At 34.0% G+C, this 16809-nt stretch overlaps 1 protein-coding gene and 1 long non-coding RNA gene across 4 annotated transcripts in view; one reads left to right on the top strand and one right to left on the bottom strand.

The window, feature by feature from the left end:
- Positions 1–6253, top strand: part of bcas3 (BCAS3 microtubule associated cell migration factor) — a 502994-nt gene extending 496741 nt beyond the window's left edge. For 2 of the 3 annotated variants that reach the window (XM_022675293.2, XM_022675283.2), the window contains one exon: positions 2311–6253. In XM_022675293.2, coding sequence (XP_022531014.1) covers positions 2311–2462 — 152 coding nt within the window. In that variant the 3' untranslated portion in view covers positions 2463–6253. The remainder of the gene's footprint in view (positions 1–2310) is intronic. The other variant, XM_022675301.2, reaches the window with a different exon arrangement.
- A 1056-nt stretch (positions 6254–7309) lies between these two features.
- LOC111193726 (uncharacterized) lies at positions 7310–16291 on the bottom strand. The gene is made up of 2 exons (XR_002650656.2): positions 15636–16291; positions 7310–10726 (listed from the first exon to the last, which is right to left on the bottom strand). It is a non-coding gene; the product is annotated as an uncharacterized LOC111193726 (long non-coding RNA).
- Positions 16292–16809: the final 518 nt, after the last annotated feature.

The following is a 16809-nucleotide window of genomic DNA, read 5'->3' as shown; positions in this document are numbered from 1 at the left end:
CCTCATAGTTTGGATGAGTTTGGTATTATGCATCTATAATGCAGAACGTTTTAAAGTAATGAAAAAACACTAAATTTAAGATGCCTGGTACTGTACATTAAGAAACATATTAAAGGATTAGTGCTGGATTTATTTTAGCAGCTAATGTGCAGCTAATTCATTACAATCATTATTGTGAACATTACTATTGTTATTATTAAAGCCTCCCGAATCGTTATCAGTCCAGAATGATCTCATGATAATTGGGCACTCAGATTTATGTGCACATTAAACAGGCGTTTTGAAATGTTTGTGCATTTTTAAGATTATTAAAAAGTTTTGAAATACCAGCAGAGAAGAATGCAGTCTCTGAGCATCATCCTCAGAAGTGAAACTTTCATGAAATAAATGAGATTTATTTCAACATAATTCAAGATATCTGATTTACAGAGCAGACGTGTGGAAGGAGGAGATTATTAGAGTATCTTAGTCGTGTTATCTGGTTCCAAGAAATTTAGTCATATTAAAATCCAATGATTCCAGATAAACATTGCTCAACAGAAGAGAGTCTTGGGTTTTTTGTGGCCACTACATCATCAACATTTAATTTTGTGTGGTACTGTTCATATGTGCAAACTGTTCAAATATATATATAATATTATATATTATACATTATTGTATTATATGCTGTATATATATATATGTGTGTGTGTGTGTGTGTGTGTGTGTGTGTGAAACAAACTATTATATATTTATTATTATAAAAAAATTAACTGAATATTTCCAATTAGATGATATATAATGTTGTGCATAGTGTTAGACACTGGACACTAATAATAAGTGACAAATAGGGTTATTTTAGGGTTCAATTAAATTAAGTGTGAGCTTACCGTAAATGTAAAAAACCTCCATGTAGTGTAAAGACTGTTGGTCTAAACTTAACAAACTCTACCCTTAAACTTACCTTTAAGATAAGAGAGATGTAAATTTCCCAATACCCCAAATTCAGGATAAATCACGTTCTTATTTTTCATTGCATTTCATTCACATATATGAATAGGAATTGAGAAAAAAAGTGAAATTGCATGTAATGAGATAATGTTGTGGAGATTAAATAGCATATTTAAGCACATGCAAATAAACTAAATTAATTATGCAACCATAGATCTTGTTTTTGCAATGAATATCTGCTTTACGACATTCTGTTTATGTATACTGTTATACCTGTTGTGTGTCATTAAACAAAGCATGTATTAATCATTACTTTCTTACTTTTATTACTTTTTTACTAAATAACTGTAAAATATGCTTTATTCAGACTTTAGACCTTCTTAATTTATTAAGATACGGAAAATAGTAACTTACAATATTTAAAGAAAATAACTGATTTCTCGTCTCTTATTTTGTTTTTATTTTAAGTTCTTCACAGCACCCAACAGTTTTCCACTGTTCTTTTTTAAGTTTGCTTCTGGAGTACATCTTCATGACTTGATAAAGATACTGAAATAAAAAAAGGCCATTTTATTTTCATATTATAATTGTTTGGATCTCATGAAGTAAGGAAGTTGCACTTTTTCTCCATTACATTTTAAGAATCTTGTTATATGAATGTGTATAACCTGTTCTTAACTTTAAATGTGGGTGATTTTATTATTGTAAATGAACACAACACAAATACAGCGGCTCATTAATCAATTTATCAAAGTCTCCTTTAATTCACAGCTCAAATAAGATACTTTTATACACCCGTCATACTCTTATATATGTGTATATACACAACTCTGGGGGAAGAAAATAAGAGAGCACTTAAAAATGATGAGTTTCTTTGATTTTACCAAATTGAAAACCTCTGGAATATAATCAAGAGGAAGATGGATGATCACAAACCATCAAACCACCAAACTGAACTTCTTGAATTTTTGCACCAGGAGTAAAGCAGCATAAAGTTATCCAAAAGCAGTGTGTAAGACTGGTGGAGGAAGAGAACATGATGCAGAGATGCATGAAATTAAAACTGTGATTAAAAACCAGGATTATTCCACCAAATATTGATTATTTCTGAACTCTTAAAACTTTATGAATATGAACTTGTTTTCTTTGCATTATTTGAGGTCTGAAAGCTCTGCATCTTTTTTGTTATTTCAGTCATTTCTCATTTTCTGTAAATAAATGCTCTAAATGAGAATATGTTTATTTGTAATTTGGGAGAAATGTTGTCTGTAGTTTATAGAATAAAACAACAATGTTCATTTTACTCAAACATAAACCTATAAATAGCAAAATCAGAGAAACTGATTCACTGTTCATGTTTTACTGTGTTGTTTGTTTCAGCAGAGCTGCAGAGGGAGGGGAGTATAGAGACGCTGAGTAACAGCTCCGGCTCCACCAGCGGCAGCATTCCTCGCAACTTCGAAGGCTACCGGTCTCCTCTTCCCACCAACGAGAGCCAGCCGCTCAGCCTGTACCCCACCGCCTTCCCCTGAACACTGTCCCTCAACACAACCAGCCCTGTAGTGATAAAGAGTGAAAATCCTTCCAAATCCAGCGTGAAAAAAGACGAGAGTGATCTGCAGGTGTTCACTATTAAAAAGGAGTGACTGGATTCAGATCTGTTTACCCAATATAAATGTGATTATTGTGATTTAAAGAGAGAGAGAAAGAGTTTAGAAGTGAAAGATCGAATTTAAAAAGCTGTCAGACCTGTAATTTTTCACTTTCTCTCTCTTTTTATTGTTTGAACATGTTTAATATTAGTTTATTGTTATCATTTCTTTCAAACTAAATCTTCAAAATCTTCAAAATCTTTAAATTCTACACGTTCTTCAGTCTTCATGTTGATGTCTCTATATGTGTGTTGGGTACCACTTTAAAAGCAGACTTTATGACTACCTTTATAAAGGGTTTATGAATGGTTTATAAAGGAGTTTACTTTTTAGTTTAGTTAAGAATTAGGTTGCAAATACTTTAAAACCCTTTATTAAGCAGTTAATAATCATATAACATCACATAGGGAATAGAAATAGAAATCGCAACAGTTGAAAGGTGAAAATTTGCTAAATATTAACTCCACACTCATTTATACTGATTAAACCTGTCATTAATTTATGTGTAAGTATGGTTAACTACAGTATTTACTATAAATTAAATTACTTTGTTGAATTAAATGACTAAGCAAACAACAGATCACTGTTTTTCATCTTTTTTAAATTGATGTGTTATTGATAACTGCTTATCAATGTTTTTTAAAGCATTTACAACATAATCAATAATTAATAAACAATTTATAAACACTTTATGAGGGTGGTCTTATTTTAAAGTGGTACCGTGTGCTGTTTTACATGTACAGTACTGTGCAAAAGTTTGAGGCACCTGTGGAACATTTTAAGTAAAGAATAAGTGTTTTATCTGTGAAGTAAGTGTGAAGTTTGTTTATTAGCTCAGTAAAACATATTAACGTATATTTACAATAAATACGAAAACTGCAATTTTACAAAAAGCAAAAAAAAAGTTTATTTTCTTAAAACAACATCTCCTAATACTAGTCTCTTTAATAGATTATAAAGTTTAATAGAGTTATTATTATTATTATTTCTAGTTCTCATCATATCACATCAACACCTGGTTTGGTAAATTACTGGTAAATGTGGTAAATCAGGTGAGCTGCTGATGGAACTGAATATAATATAATAAACACATGCTGGCTGAGGAGCATCCAGGAGAAATCTGGACAAATCTGGAACTACACTTTGTTCTTTGAGATTAATCGGCTCACAGGAAATACGATTCCACTTTACAATAAGACTACCTTTATAAAGGGTTTATAAATGGTTTATAAATTAGATTATTACTTATTATGGATTAGGTTATAAATGCCTCATAAACAATTGATAAGCAACATAAATGGTAAAGAGTTAAACATACTTAGAAATATATTAATATGACAGGTTTACTGCTAATTGATGGAAAAAACACAAAGTAAAATCAGTATCTAGAAAAATCTAGAAAGTATCTGAGGTTTGACAGTATAAATAATATAATAATAGAGTGTAGAATCATTATTTTCAGCTCACTGTTGCCATTTCTATTTATGTGTTGTTATATATTAATTAACTGCTTATTAATGGGGTTTAAAGTATTTGCAACCTAATTAATAACCATTAATAAACTCATTTATAAACCCTTTATAAAGGTAGTCTTATTTTAAAGTGTTACCGATATAAAAATTAGAATTCCTTGTTACATTTTACTGAATTAATGTTTATTTGCATCTGCTTTTTTTCCAGGTAAAAACACTCATATTGCTCATAGAGATAAATGGATGTAAGTAAATTAGTGTCATTTGCTTTGGGGCCTAAAACTTTTGCACAGTACTGTAGATGCATGTGCCAGTACGTACATGGAGTTTATAATTGGAGTTTATCATACAGTAGCTTCATGTATGTGTTCGTTATTCAACACGTTATATGTGTTTTTATGTTTAGGTGTGAATTCACGAGGTCAGTTCTTCCCAAAACCGTCTTACAGCAGTTTAATCTGAATTAATCTGAATTATTTGCGTGCAGTTTCTGAATCTGAATTGTTTCCCATGTAAAATTAGGTTTATTTCTAATTCCTAGACAAATCAGACATATAAGATTATTTCAATCTGTTTAGTAGAATTATTGTTATTGATATTCGAACCAGTCTTTGCTTAGATTTTTGCTGTTAATGACTACTTTTAATGATTAAATCTACTTTCAGCCTCTTCTTATGATGCTTAGTAGTTATTAGATATGTTTTAACTTTTAACTCATTCTTAATGTCTCATTCTTTAATTGCCTTTTTGTTGTGATTATCTTTTAATTGAATTTTATTTTATTTTTTTGCAGTGGCTTTGTTTATAAATTCAGTTTCCAGTTGTTTTTTTTCTGTGTGTACAGTGTACAGTGTGCACGAGCGCCTGTGTGAAAGGGGTGTATGTATGTTTTAACATTTGCCTTTTAAGTCTTCTGCTAAAAATGTAAAGTTAAAAGCTTCCTAGAAGAAAGGGACATTGATTTAGCTTTATTTCCTCCTCCTCATGTTTTACAAAGCGTTGCTGTCGCTTCAAATCCTTGTATCTCCAACCTTTTTCTAGTTTTAGAGGATGTCATCTTAAAAAAATAAAAATAATTTAAAAAAACATCTTATTCATTCCTCAATTCATCTTAATTTTTAAGCACAACTTAAATAACAACAGCCAGATTCATTAAGGTTGTCAGAAATTATGAGTATCTTAATCATATTATCTAGTTCCAAGAAATTCAGTCATATTAAAAACCAATGATTCTAGATAGGATAGGAAAGGCATAAAGTTATCCAAAAGCAAAAGCAGTGTGCAAGACTGGTGGAGTAGAACATGATGCCAAGATGCATGGAAACTGTAATTAAAAAACAGGGTTATTCCACCAAATATTGATTTCTGAACTCTTAAAACTTAAATATGAACTTATTTGAGGTCTGAAAGCTCTGCATCTTATTTTTGTTATCTCAGACATTTCTCATTTTCTGTAAATAAATTCTCTAAATGACAATATTTTTATTTGGAATTTGGAATAAATGTTGTCTGTAGTTTATAGAATAAACATTTTACTAGTTTAAAGGATGTCAGCATAAAAATACTTCTATTTTCATTTGTTTATTCATCAATTCATTTTGATTTTTTGTGCAATTTAAATAGTGACTGCCAGATTTATAAAGATTATCAAAAAGTGAAAAATTAAATCTGAAGATACAACGTTTTTGAAGGACAGCAGCATTATGCATTGTGTTGTTTACTGAATTCTCTGCTGAAATCTTATAATAGAGTGTTTGACATATTTGACCAATCCAATGCCTGTAGAGTTACGTTTTGAGATCTTTATATCTCCTTTGAATCTGATTATATCTGATTTTATTCACATGCTCTCATACAGTATATCAGTTTCCCTCTGTTACAGAGTAAATCCTCTCTTTAACCGACTCATTATTCCACACCAGTGAAAGCGTAAAGGATCTGCAGTGATAGTGATGGAATAGCTATAAGCTCAGCTCAGCTGGTAGCGTCTGCGGCTGCGTTGGTCGGCGTCGTGCATGCAGTAAATGCGAGGTGCATGTGATGAGGAGGGATGTTTGGTCTTGCTCTCTGAATGATTTACAACGGGCGAAATTGGCATGGCTGAGTGCACTGCACATATACGCTTTTTATGGACTGTAATATGCTTTTGTAAAACACTGAATTAATCCTGTTATTGAATATAAATCCATGCAGTTGAGATCTGTTAGATGTCTGCTGGTTTGTGTCTGTTTACTTGAAAGGATGAGCTGCTCTTACTGTTTATTTGATTTGTTTACAGATACAGAACTGGACAAAAAATATAAGAGACGACTTAAAAATGATGAGTTTCTTGATTTTACCAAATTAAAAACCTCTGGAATATAATCAAGAGGAAGATGGATGATCACAAACCATCAAACCACCAAACTGAACTGCTTGAATTTTTACACCAGGAGTAAAGCAGCATAAAGTTATCCAAAAGCAGTGTGTAAGACTGGTGGAGGAGAACATGATGCCAAGATGCATGAAAAAAAAACTGTGATTAAAAACCAACCAGGGTTATTCCACCAAATATATACCGAAGTGGTACCTTATTTTTATCCAGAGCTGTACATCAATGCCATAGATAGAAAAATCATTGATATAAAAACATCCATACGTAGAGTCTCCAGTCTAAAGTAGTTATAGTGTTCCACAACTGCTTCCATTGTCTTCTTGGTTCCACCAACCCCACCAGGTAACCATCAGTCTTATATTAACCAACATAACGCTCAATTCTGATCAATGTTGCACTGCTCTTTTATCGATTTCTTTTTTCATAAATATTTTAAATCATAAAAATATGGATACCAAATACAGCTCTGGCAAAAATTAAGAGATCACTTTAGTTTCTGAATCAGTTTCTCTGATTTTGCTATTTATGGGTTTATGTTTGAGTAAAATGAACATTGTTGTTTTGTTCTATAAACTCCTGGTGCAAAAATTCAAGCAGTTCAGTTTGGTGGTTTGATGGTTTGTGATCATCCATCTTCCTCTTGATTATATTCCAGAGTTTTTTAATTTGGTAAAATCAAAGAAACTCATCATTTATAAGTGCTCTCTTTTTTTCCCCAGAGCTGTATATATTTGCTTTTTATCAGCATTTCATGTAAAGAAGAGCTCTGCACTGAGGCTGAGTGTCTTTTCCTCACACAGGCCTCATTCATAATGGACTGGTTTGTTCGCAACCTTACCTGATAAGCCCTCAGGCAGACAAAACCAGACACAAAGCCAGTATTGTACCATTACAACAATGTTTAATGTTGAGAAACATACAAACACAGACATCTGATACATACAGTTTAAATAGTGCAAAAAAAAATAAAAATAAAAAAATGTACCTGTCACTGTTTGCACTGCCTTACCTGATGGTAGTATGTGAAATTCGGTAAAATCATGGTTAAATCATTTACTTTAGCAGTGATACCACAATTAAAATTCAAATCCCAACTATAATACAGTAGTACTTTATACTATATTATATTCAGTTTAATTTTCAATTCTACAGGAAGGGGGATCTTTAGTAAAAAGTCATTAAAAATGCACTAGAAACAGGTTCCAAATTTTAAAGTTAGGTCATGCTTTAGAAACACCTGTCTAATAAATGAGAAAAATAAACCTGGATATTCTCACCTTTCGTCTGATCTCTAAGATGAGCAGATGAGTTAAATCGGCATCTTTTTCCACAGTAAAATCAATCAGGTTTATGAGTTTCTAGCCTATAATGACCAACAACGGACAGAGCAGATTAGGAAGATTTAGGGCATTTTTACTGTTGGTACAGAGCCATGCCCATTTTGGCATATCTAATCTACAAATAAGATGCTTATTAAGACCATTAAGCCATAACTTTTAGACCAAGCTTCTACATTGCCTAGTTTTACAGTATTGCTGTAAAACTGAATCATTAATTCAGTCACGGGATATGGGAAGAAATACCTGTTAAAATGGTGATGTAATTGAAGAGACTACAAAACACTGTTTAATACATAAAAGAGGTCTGTAAAAGTATATGATGACTGTTTAATTTGAATGTAAAACACATTCACATCCAAATTAATGTTTGATATTGACACAATGTTGTAATTAACGTAGTTAATTGTTACGATGTGAATTAATTCAGAATGGATTGGTGTAAAAGGGAAATTTGACAAATCAAAATTGTTCACATGGTTGATCGACCGGAAGTAGACTCCTGAACATTTTAATGCCTTTACAAAGTTCCTACATAAAATAGACTTGTTGACTAAGACATGTATCTTTGTTACCTTCGTTGGTGTTGCAAATAAAATCGCTTAGATTCACTTTTCGTTTCATATAGTAAATAAAGTAACCAGGATGTTTGTGTATAGATATGGCGACCCTTGGTTCCAGATATCCCTGCTGTAAAGAGTCAACAGGTTTTGTTTACAATAATCCAATAGCAATTAAAATCGCATTCAAAGAAACAATAGAATTCATTGGAACTCCGCTTTAACGCGTAATTCTGTCAACACGCAACACCGTATGGTTGATTTATAACGTTCTATAATTGTGTATATTTTTGACCTTAAAAAAACTTCGTTTTAAAATAAAAACACAGGGATCGACTTTCTAGCCGCAGAAATGTTTAAAATGTTCGGGGATTAACAGGAAAAAGCATAAAAGTGTGCATAAAAGTTTTACTTCTGCCAAACTATCAGGATCTGAACAAATTTAATGTAAAAGTACGTTAATGTAAAGGTAAGACACGATAGAAAGTGTTTTAAGTGCTGAATTGAGGTATAAATGTTAATTTGACGATTTATACTATAGAGCTATCATAGTTTCACACTGAAAACATGACAAGTAAATCTAAAATAGAACCAAAACTTCTCAAATATGCAAAGCAATCTTAATATCCTTATAATTAATACACTTTCAGTCGTGTCTCACCTTTACAGTGAAGTGATCTGAAGTTGTTCAGGTCCTAAATAGTTCATTCAATCATTATTCAAATACAGAATTAAAGTGGTTTCTACAACAATCAGAAATCATGCTATTATTTACATTATTACATTATTTTTAAACTATTGTAATATTATTGGTTGTTTTATCAAACATATCAGGTGGTAAATTGGAAAATATATCTAAACACACAACATGTTGCTTAATTTGTTTGTTTAATGTTATCAAAAGTGAAAAACGACCAGATAATTCGTTCTGGGCGACGGACCGCTCTTTGCTCTCCACTATATTCTGTTATCTTGGTAATTATAGATAGATTAAAGGTGTTAATCATGAGCCATGATCCATTTATAGAAAAATAAGCCGCGGTGTGAAACTATCTGTGATAAAAAAAAAACAGTGTTCACACTAATATCACGTCAGCTACTGTTAATTCCACATAGGAAGAGATTAAGTGTGTTTGTCGTTTGATTAACTTACCTTAAAGACAGAAGAGCATCTCCTCAGAGATGTGATCGAAACTACGTGGATCTCTGCAGACCCCTTAATAGCCTAGACCCACGTTATCAAAGCAAACACAGTTACAGTTTAATGGGCATCGATAGAAAGACTTATTTTATATATAAATCTTTAAATCAGTCTGCCTGTCTTACTTATTTATTTTTCCCTGAAAATTAGAGATCCGTTCTCCATCAATTCAACCTCAAGCAAAGCTGATTATGATCAGTAACAGAATTTAAACATTATACAATCTTATTACAACATTCTTTTTTTCAAAAATTAAATATATATGAATGCCGCATAAGTATTGTGTTAGTTAATGATCCAACCGTAAACGCTTTAATCGTGTTAATTCTTTAGGTTGTTTTTGTTTCACGAAGTACGTTTGTTTCTTCTTATTTCTTTTTTTGTTTATTTCAAATCCCCTTATGTGCTAATACTGCTAACAAATTCATTACAACAAAGAAAAACATTTTAAAATTAGGTCGCGATATTTATTAAATCGCTGTTTCCTTATCTTTGGGTTATTTCAGCGTCCGTCTATATAAAGTAAGTGGAGGAAATCAGAGCACTTGTTGCATTTAAACACACAAAGCGCGGTCAGTGGAGAGGAAACGACGAGGTCAGCTTCGGCATAAAGGCCAGGGAAACGAGGGGGATTATGGAACACATAGGAAACAATGGCAACCCGCCGTTAACCTCATGAGATCTTTATCTTTTTTTGCGGTTGTTGTTGTTCCTCTTATTTTTGCTGGCGATAAACACGAGAGCTGTTGGATGTCTTTAATGTACAAAAGCATTCTTAAAAAGTACATTTTCATCGAATTTAGTAATACATAATACATTACACTCGGATCCTGTTTAATAGCCATGCTTCAATCCTACATTAATCGCAAAAACCCGATTACACCCGTATTATTTATTATTTATTATTGATAAATTATTATTTGGATCTTATTAGGCATATTTCCGACACTTTTTATCATGATCTGACTTCTCAACAAAAAAGGCACATTAGAAAACATACATAAATAATAAAAAATACATTAACCTGCATTATGATGTCTGAATGTAGGTTATCAGTTATCAGAGCACCTGCGTGGAAGGTGGAAGTCGTGTTGTGCGGTATCTGTCCTCTGAGCTGATAGGCTGACCGGTGGCACAGTGTGGTTGGTATGTGAGGAATCCTCCATTCCCGAGGGTAATTGGAGCGCCCCCATCTGTTACCTGCGAGAAAAGGTGTGTCTTTATCAAATCGATGCAGTCAACATAAATCCTAATATAAAACTAATATAAATCCAACCTGATCATAAATAAATAGCGCCGTTTTTAAATCATTACAGCTTTATTTTTTAAAAAAAATTCTCAATATAGCTAAATGAATTTAGCTATATTAGTATTTTTTGTCTTGTATATTCAGAATTGTTTGGGGCATGTTTATTCAATTACAATGTACTCTATATAAAGATATATTTTAATGGTATACACAGTATTGTGCAAATGTTTTAGGCACCTGTGGAAATTTCAGTAAAGAAAAAGCTTCTTATCTGTGCAGAAGTGTTTATTAGCTCAGTAAAACACATTACAGCATTACAATAAATACAAACAGCAATGTTACAAAAAGCATTTTTTTCTTTGAAACAGCTCCTAATCTCTCCTTATCTGAGTTAAATAGAGTTATTTCTAGTTCTCATCATCGTATTAACACCTGGTTTGGTAAATTGGTAAATTTGGTAAATCAGGTGAGCTGCTGACAGAACTGAACATAATATACATGCTGGCTGAGGAGCATCCAGGAGAAATCTGGAACTACACTTTGTTCTTCAGCTTAATTGGCTCACAGAATATAAAATACTAATAGTTAAAAAAGGGGAATTTCTTGTTTATTTGCGTCTGTTTAAATCATATGGTGTGCTTTTTTCAGGTAAAACACTCGTATTGCTGAGATAATGGATTAGTGTAATTTGCTTTGGTGCCTAAACCTTTTGCACAGTACTGTACATGCAAATCTTAATACAAATCTTAATTTGATTTGAGTAACTCAACTGTCGCAATTAAATCTGCAATTTAGGAAAATAAACGCTTTATTTTTGCAGGTCCGGTTGTGTTTGTGTGAACGTGTGATGGAGTTGAAGGAGTTAAAAGAGATTAGGATTATGACTAAACTACATTTTAAAGACTTTTGATCCTGAAGTCACTTCCAGCAGTGGTCCAGGCGGTCTACGTTTGCTTGTGCGTGAAGATCTGTGAGAGTTACCAGATCAGATCTTCAAACAACCAAGAAAGCAGATTAAATCAGCTCCCTTAACGGAGAGTAAGGAAATCTGGAGAATTACAGGCTGGGTGGGCATGGATGGAGTGAATGAAATAGTGAGCTGGGCAGAGAGGAGGAGGAGGAGAAGAGGAGGAGAAGAGGAGGAGGAGTGGGGGCTGGTGGCTGTACATGTGACAAGGGGAAATATGAGGGACTTTGACAGGTCTTAAACGGTCTGGCGCCAATGCCTCAGTCTACCGGCTAAATATAGCGAGAGAGATGGTGCAGAGGTTTGGGCAGAGATGGCGAAAAGATGGGCAACAATGGATACGAAAAAAAGGAAAGCTTGCCTTTAATAAGCACTACCTTTAATACGACTAATGCATTTTAATGATTTTAGCTTAAAAGCATCGGAAACTAGAGTTTTAGAGGAACCGCTATTTTACCGCATTGACTCAAAGTGTAAACAATCGTACACACGGAAACAACACAACACAAGCAATGAAGCAGTGAAGCAATCGTAATAAAGTGTGTTTACTTGATTTTGCTTGATTTGCATGTTTATACATGATTTCTAATTTAATTATATATTAATATAATAAATAATAATAATTGTAAAAAGTAAATAAAGTAAAAAGTATAGTAAAAAAAAATAAAATGCAGGACAACATTTTATTCATTGCACTGACCTTAAAATTAACTTAAACCATTAAAGTTCTTAACCCTTTCAGATGCCTGAAAGATTATGTTTTTTTTTTTAACGTTTTGTTGGACATAACACTATTGACACTATTTTGAGAGATGTTTGTTGTCCATCAGAGACATCAGAGACCATGAACCAGCCAATTATGAACAAGTTAATGAAGCAATGAAACAGTAGTAGTAAAGTTAGCATGGCCCCATCTACCGCAAAAACAGTACTAGAGCCATTGAGGCAAAGTAACAGCAAATTTTTTACTAATTTAATGTGATTTAGCGTGATTTAACGTTATGTTTTTTTTTTGTTTGTTTGTTTGGTTTTTTTTTTTTACGGTTTAGGTATGGTTTGTGAAATAAAAAGATAAAAATGACATATAAAATATCACACACAGGTTTCCAATGCAGTGAAAAAAACGATTAAATATTTTAGTTAATTTGATTTATTTGAGTCTTATTTTCTGTGCATTACAGACAACCAAACAGCATTCTTACTTTTTTCCATCACTGATGATAATTCAGGTCTAAATGGGTTAAAGTTCACATTTGAAGTTTTCAAATTCTTATTTTAACTAGTTCTAACTACCTGTTCTCCAATCAGATGGGTGATAAGAGCCTCAGCTCAGCCTCTATGTTTTAGTGCTCCTGTTCTGAGCTTCAGGCTGGGCTGGAGTTTCCAGCAGGAGCAGATCTGAAGCTCTGGTTGATAATGGCCCAGCGCTTGATTACATTCTTGTCGGTTTGGATGTGTGTCAGTAAGGATCTGGGCCCTAGGAAAAATAAATCGGACCTAATTGCTGGGACTCTGTTGATGTGATTAGTTCCTTAAGTATATACATGGAAAACCATTACCATTCCCATGTGTGCTTAATCTCCTTCCACTTCAGATCGCCCTCTGTCCAAGGTGAAGCCCCGTAGATCAAACATAGACTATTGATTAGGACCATTCAGAGGCCTAGAGTAGGTAAAGCCCTTCACCACATCACACAGCTCCTGTCCCCTAACGAGCAAATCACCGCCGCAAAAAAAAATCATTTAACGATTTAGAAGTGTACTAAGAAGTGTAGAAACAGACAGGAGCCCTTATCAATTTATTAGTTAATAATAATCTTATCTAAAAGCAAATAACAACAAGAAAAAGTTGCTTTTCTCACTTTAGCTTTAATAAAGGAGTGTTGACATTGGCTGTTTACATTACATGACTGAACCTCTTTCATATGATTTAAATTTGGTACACTTATATGGTCTAACGAGCATTGACCCTTCTTAAATTACGCAGTTTACACATACACGCGCAAAACAGAAGAAATTGATGAGATGATTTTTGTTGTTTTTGTTTTTAATAGTTTATCTTACAATTGAATCGGATGTTTTAACCTAATTAAAGTTTATTTCAGTCTCAGGTACACGCGGAGATAAATCAGATATAAAAAAGGATCTATTTTCTACTTTACACTACGTTTCATTCAGGTTGTATAAAAAAGAGGTTGGTTGCATTTTGCTCGTTTTCCAGAAAACGTTTTTATAACAACGTGGTTTGTTTACTTTATTGCAGTATATTAGTATCGTATCACGGATTAAAATACTATTTTGTATTAGTGTAACTAAAACAAACTCATTTTACTGGAAGCTGATTGAATGCAGTTTGCTCTTTGCGCTCTATGTTTCAGCCGTTCAGCAACAGGTGTGTGTATGTTTGTATATGTTGACACTTCACACACCTTAATATTTAAATATTCTAAATATTTTAATTTCACTCCTCTGCATGTCAGCATAAAATAATAATACTCATAATAATAACAATAATAATAATGTTGTAATGTGTTCGTATTGTTATTATTATTAATTATTATTAATTTAAAGTTAGAGCTTTTCTACTTTTTTGTTTTTCCTGTAATTCTTATTTCTGCTAGTTTAAGGTTATTTGTGTTCAGTGTATCTGTTTTTTTTTTCAACGAAGCTAGGATATACTAAATTAGTGTTTTTAAACGCTAAACCGATTAACACACTGGTGTAAAATGTAAAAAAACCTGATCAATAAAATGTTTTTGTGTAGTTAGTTCTAAAGACTTGAATAGTGTTGTGATGCGTGACGAGGTGCGTGGTGTTTGAGGTGTTTGAAGTGGAGCGTATGTTGCGTGTATTTGGTGTACAGTATGTGTACCAGTGTGGCTGTAGAGGTTAACAATCTTTTCTTTTTGAGCGCAGCTCCCAGTTTGAGAAGGGAAAGTGTCCCAGTGTTCAACTGCTTTAAGAAAATTCTAAAAATCATTTTTTCAAAAAATCAATTTTCAGCTTTAACTTTTTTTTTTTTTTATCCAAAAATACACTACATACACACTCAAACACCCCTTCCTATAGTGCAGAAAGCCCTAAACATACTAGTCCGTACAGTGCAGAAGTACTACACAACTGTGCCAAACATTTATAAATATTTAAATATTTAGTCCTATCACACTTTAGCACGACTGTATAAAACGCTGGTAAAACGTTTCGTTTAAGCTCCTACCTGAAGCTCATTACACCATATGAGAATACATTTGAAGGTGTATCAAAAGTAACCTCTACACATAACACATATGAAATAAGTCATATATAATAAGTCATATATAATTATTATGTATTATTATTGTGTATTAGTAAACATTAGAGTCGATTTGAGCTTTATCAATATTATATACGACTATTATATACGACTATTCCCAATATGTGCCTATAAGAAATCGTATCATATTAGATACATACCTGCGACTAGTATAAAGCTATATACACAACTATACGTGAATAACAAATACATTAGATATGTGTGAAAATATGTGAGAAATGTCTCTGTAGAAATCTGTTCCAATGTACAGCATAAGAGAAACCCTTAAAGCGTATATTAGACATTATGTCAATATATGTGCATTTCATGAGAAAATGACTACTACTGTCACAACTGTTTCAGTAATAGAATACGTAGGTTATTAATAACATACTAATAGTCTTGAGTTGCGCAAGACTGTCTGTATTTACTTCCAAAATAATACTAGTAATATTACAATAAAATGAAAAAGGAAATATTTTTGTGTGTTCAATGTTAATAATTAAGAAATAAGTTTAAACTGCATTTTTATTTCAAGGAGGTCCACCCATGCTTTCAAACAGTTTAGCTCAGGTTAGCCTAAAAAAGACGAATAAACTCACCCACAGCTGGTGGATCTCCACCCCGCTGCTGCTCTCCAACAACACCGCTCCAACACCGCTCCATCCCCGCGTCGCTCCCGGGTTCTTCTGCCTCTAGTCCTCCTCCTTCTTCTCCTCCTCTTCTGCAGGAGGAATCACATTCTCGTTTCAAAATGATTGTCTGATCATTTGGACGAACGAGACTTATTAAAGATTAAGTCGTCTATTCTGAGTCTCCAGCCCTGGAGACACGGAGCGCCGCAGTGTTTTCAGTGATCTAATAGTGATCTTATAACCATATAGGCTGCGCTCGAGACGATTTCACGTGTTTGTAAACACGCGCGTCCGCTGGCGAAGTGAATCCGCTGCTGGTGGTGCACGAGCGGTTTGAAGCTTTAGCTGGTTCGCTCGGAGGGTCGTATTGTGTGTATGTGTGTTTTTACTTCATCATGGTGAAAAGAAAAGAAAAGTAAAGTAAAGAAAGCGCACTTTGCTCTTTTGGCTTCTCGTGCTCGAGCTCCGTGGCAGATATGGAGGTGAGGGTTTGGGGATCAGACAGCGCGGGGCAGGCGGCCGTCCTGTCCGCCGCCTTCAACAACCCTCCGCGCGCTGCCCGGCCTCCTCCACGCGGGGGTGGGAGCTCTTGGAGCCGCGCTGTCATTGGTTAATATTTTATTCTGTTGACATGTTTTCTTACTGCTAATGCTTCCGACACCTTTCCCGTCCGCCCTCCTCCTCCCCTCCCCTTCACCTCCTTCATCCACCCCCCCTTCTCAGGCCTGGCCCGAGCTGTCAAAACCACGCCTATAGAGAGCCACAATTGGTCCAGAAAGCGTAAAATCAGCAATCAAGGGGGCTTGGTTCATTAGAGTTGGGAGTCCAAGCAGGAAGGACGTGGGAGAGACAGTTGCACTCGGACAGAGGTTGGATGTGAGCGAGTTGTCTTGGTCTGGTGCTCGAGTTCGGATGGCCAATCTGCATCGAAAAGAAGGGTCTTGGTCATTTTTGGTACGAGGAGGACAGCAGCAGCAGGGAGGGAAAAAGTGGAAACCCTAAAATTTGCTGTACAATCCTCGTATGTCTTCACTTTGACTGGTAGTAGTATTCGGAGTGTCTCCTCTAACACCACTCCTCCTTTGCTTTCTTTTCCACGCGTTTCCACGTCCCTCCGTCGCCTTTTTGCAACGCGATCGAG

Source organism: Astyanax mexicanus, chromosome 18 (assembly GCF_023375975.1).
Source record: "Astyanax mexicanus isolate ESR-SI-001 chromosome 18, AstMex3_surface, whole genome shotgun sequence".
NCBI classification, from domain to species: Eukaryota; Metazoa; Chordata; class Actinopteri; order Characiformes; family Acestrorhamphidae; genus Astyanax; species Astyanax mexicanus.
The sequence above is the reverse complement of the archived record's forward strand: the minus strand, read 5'-3'. Positions and strand labels throughout refer to the sequence as shown.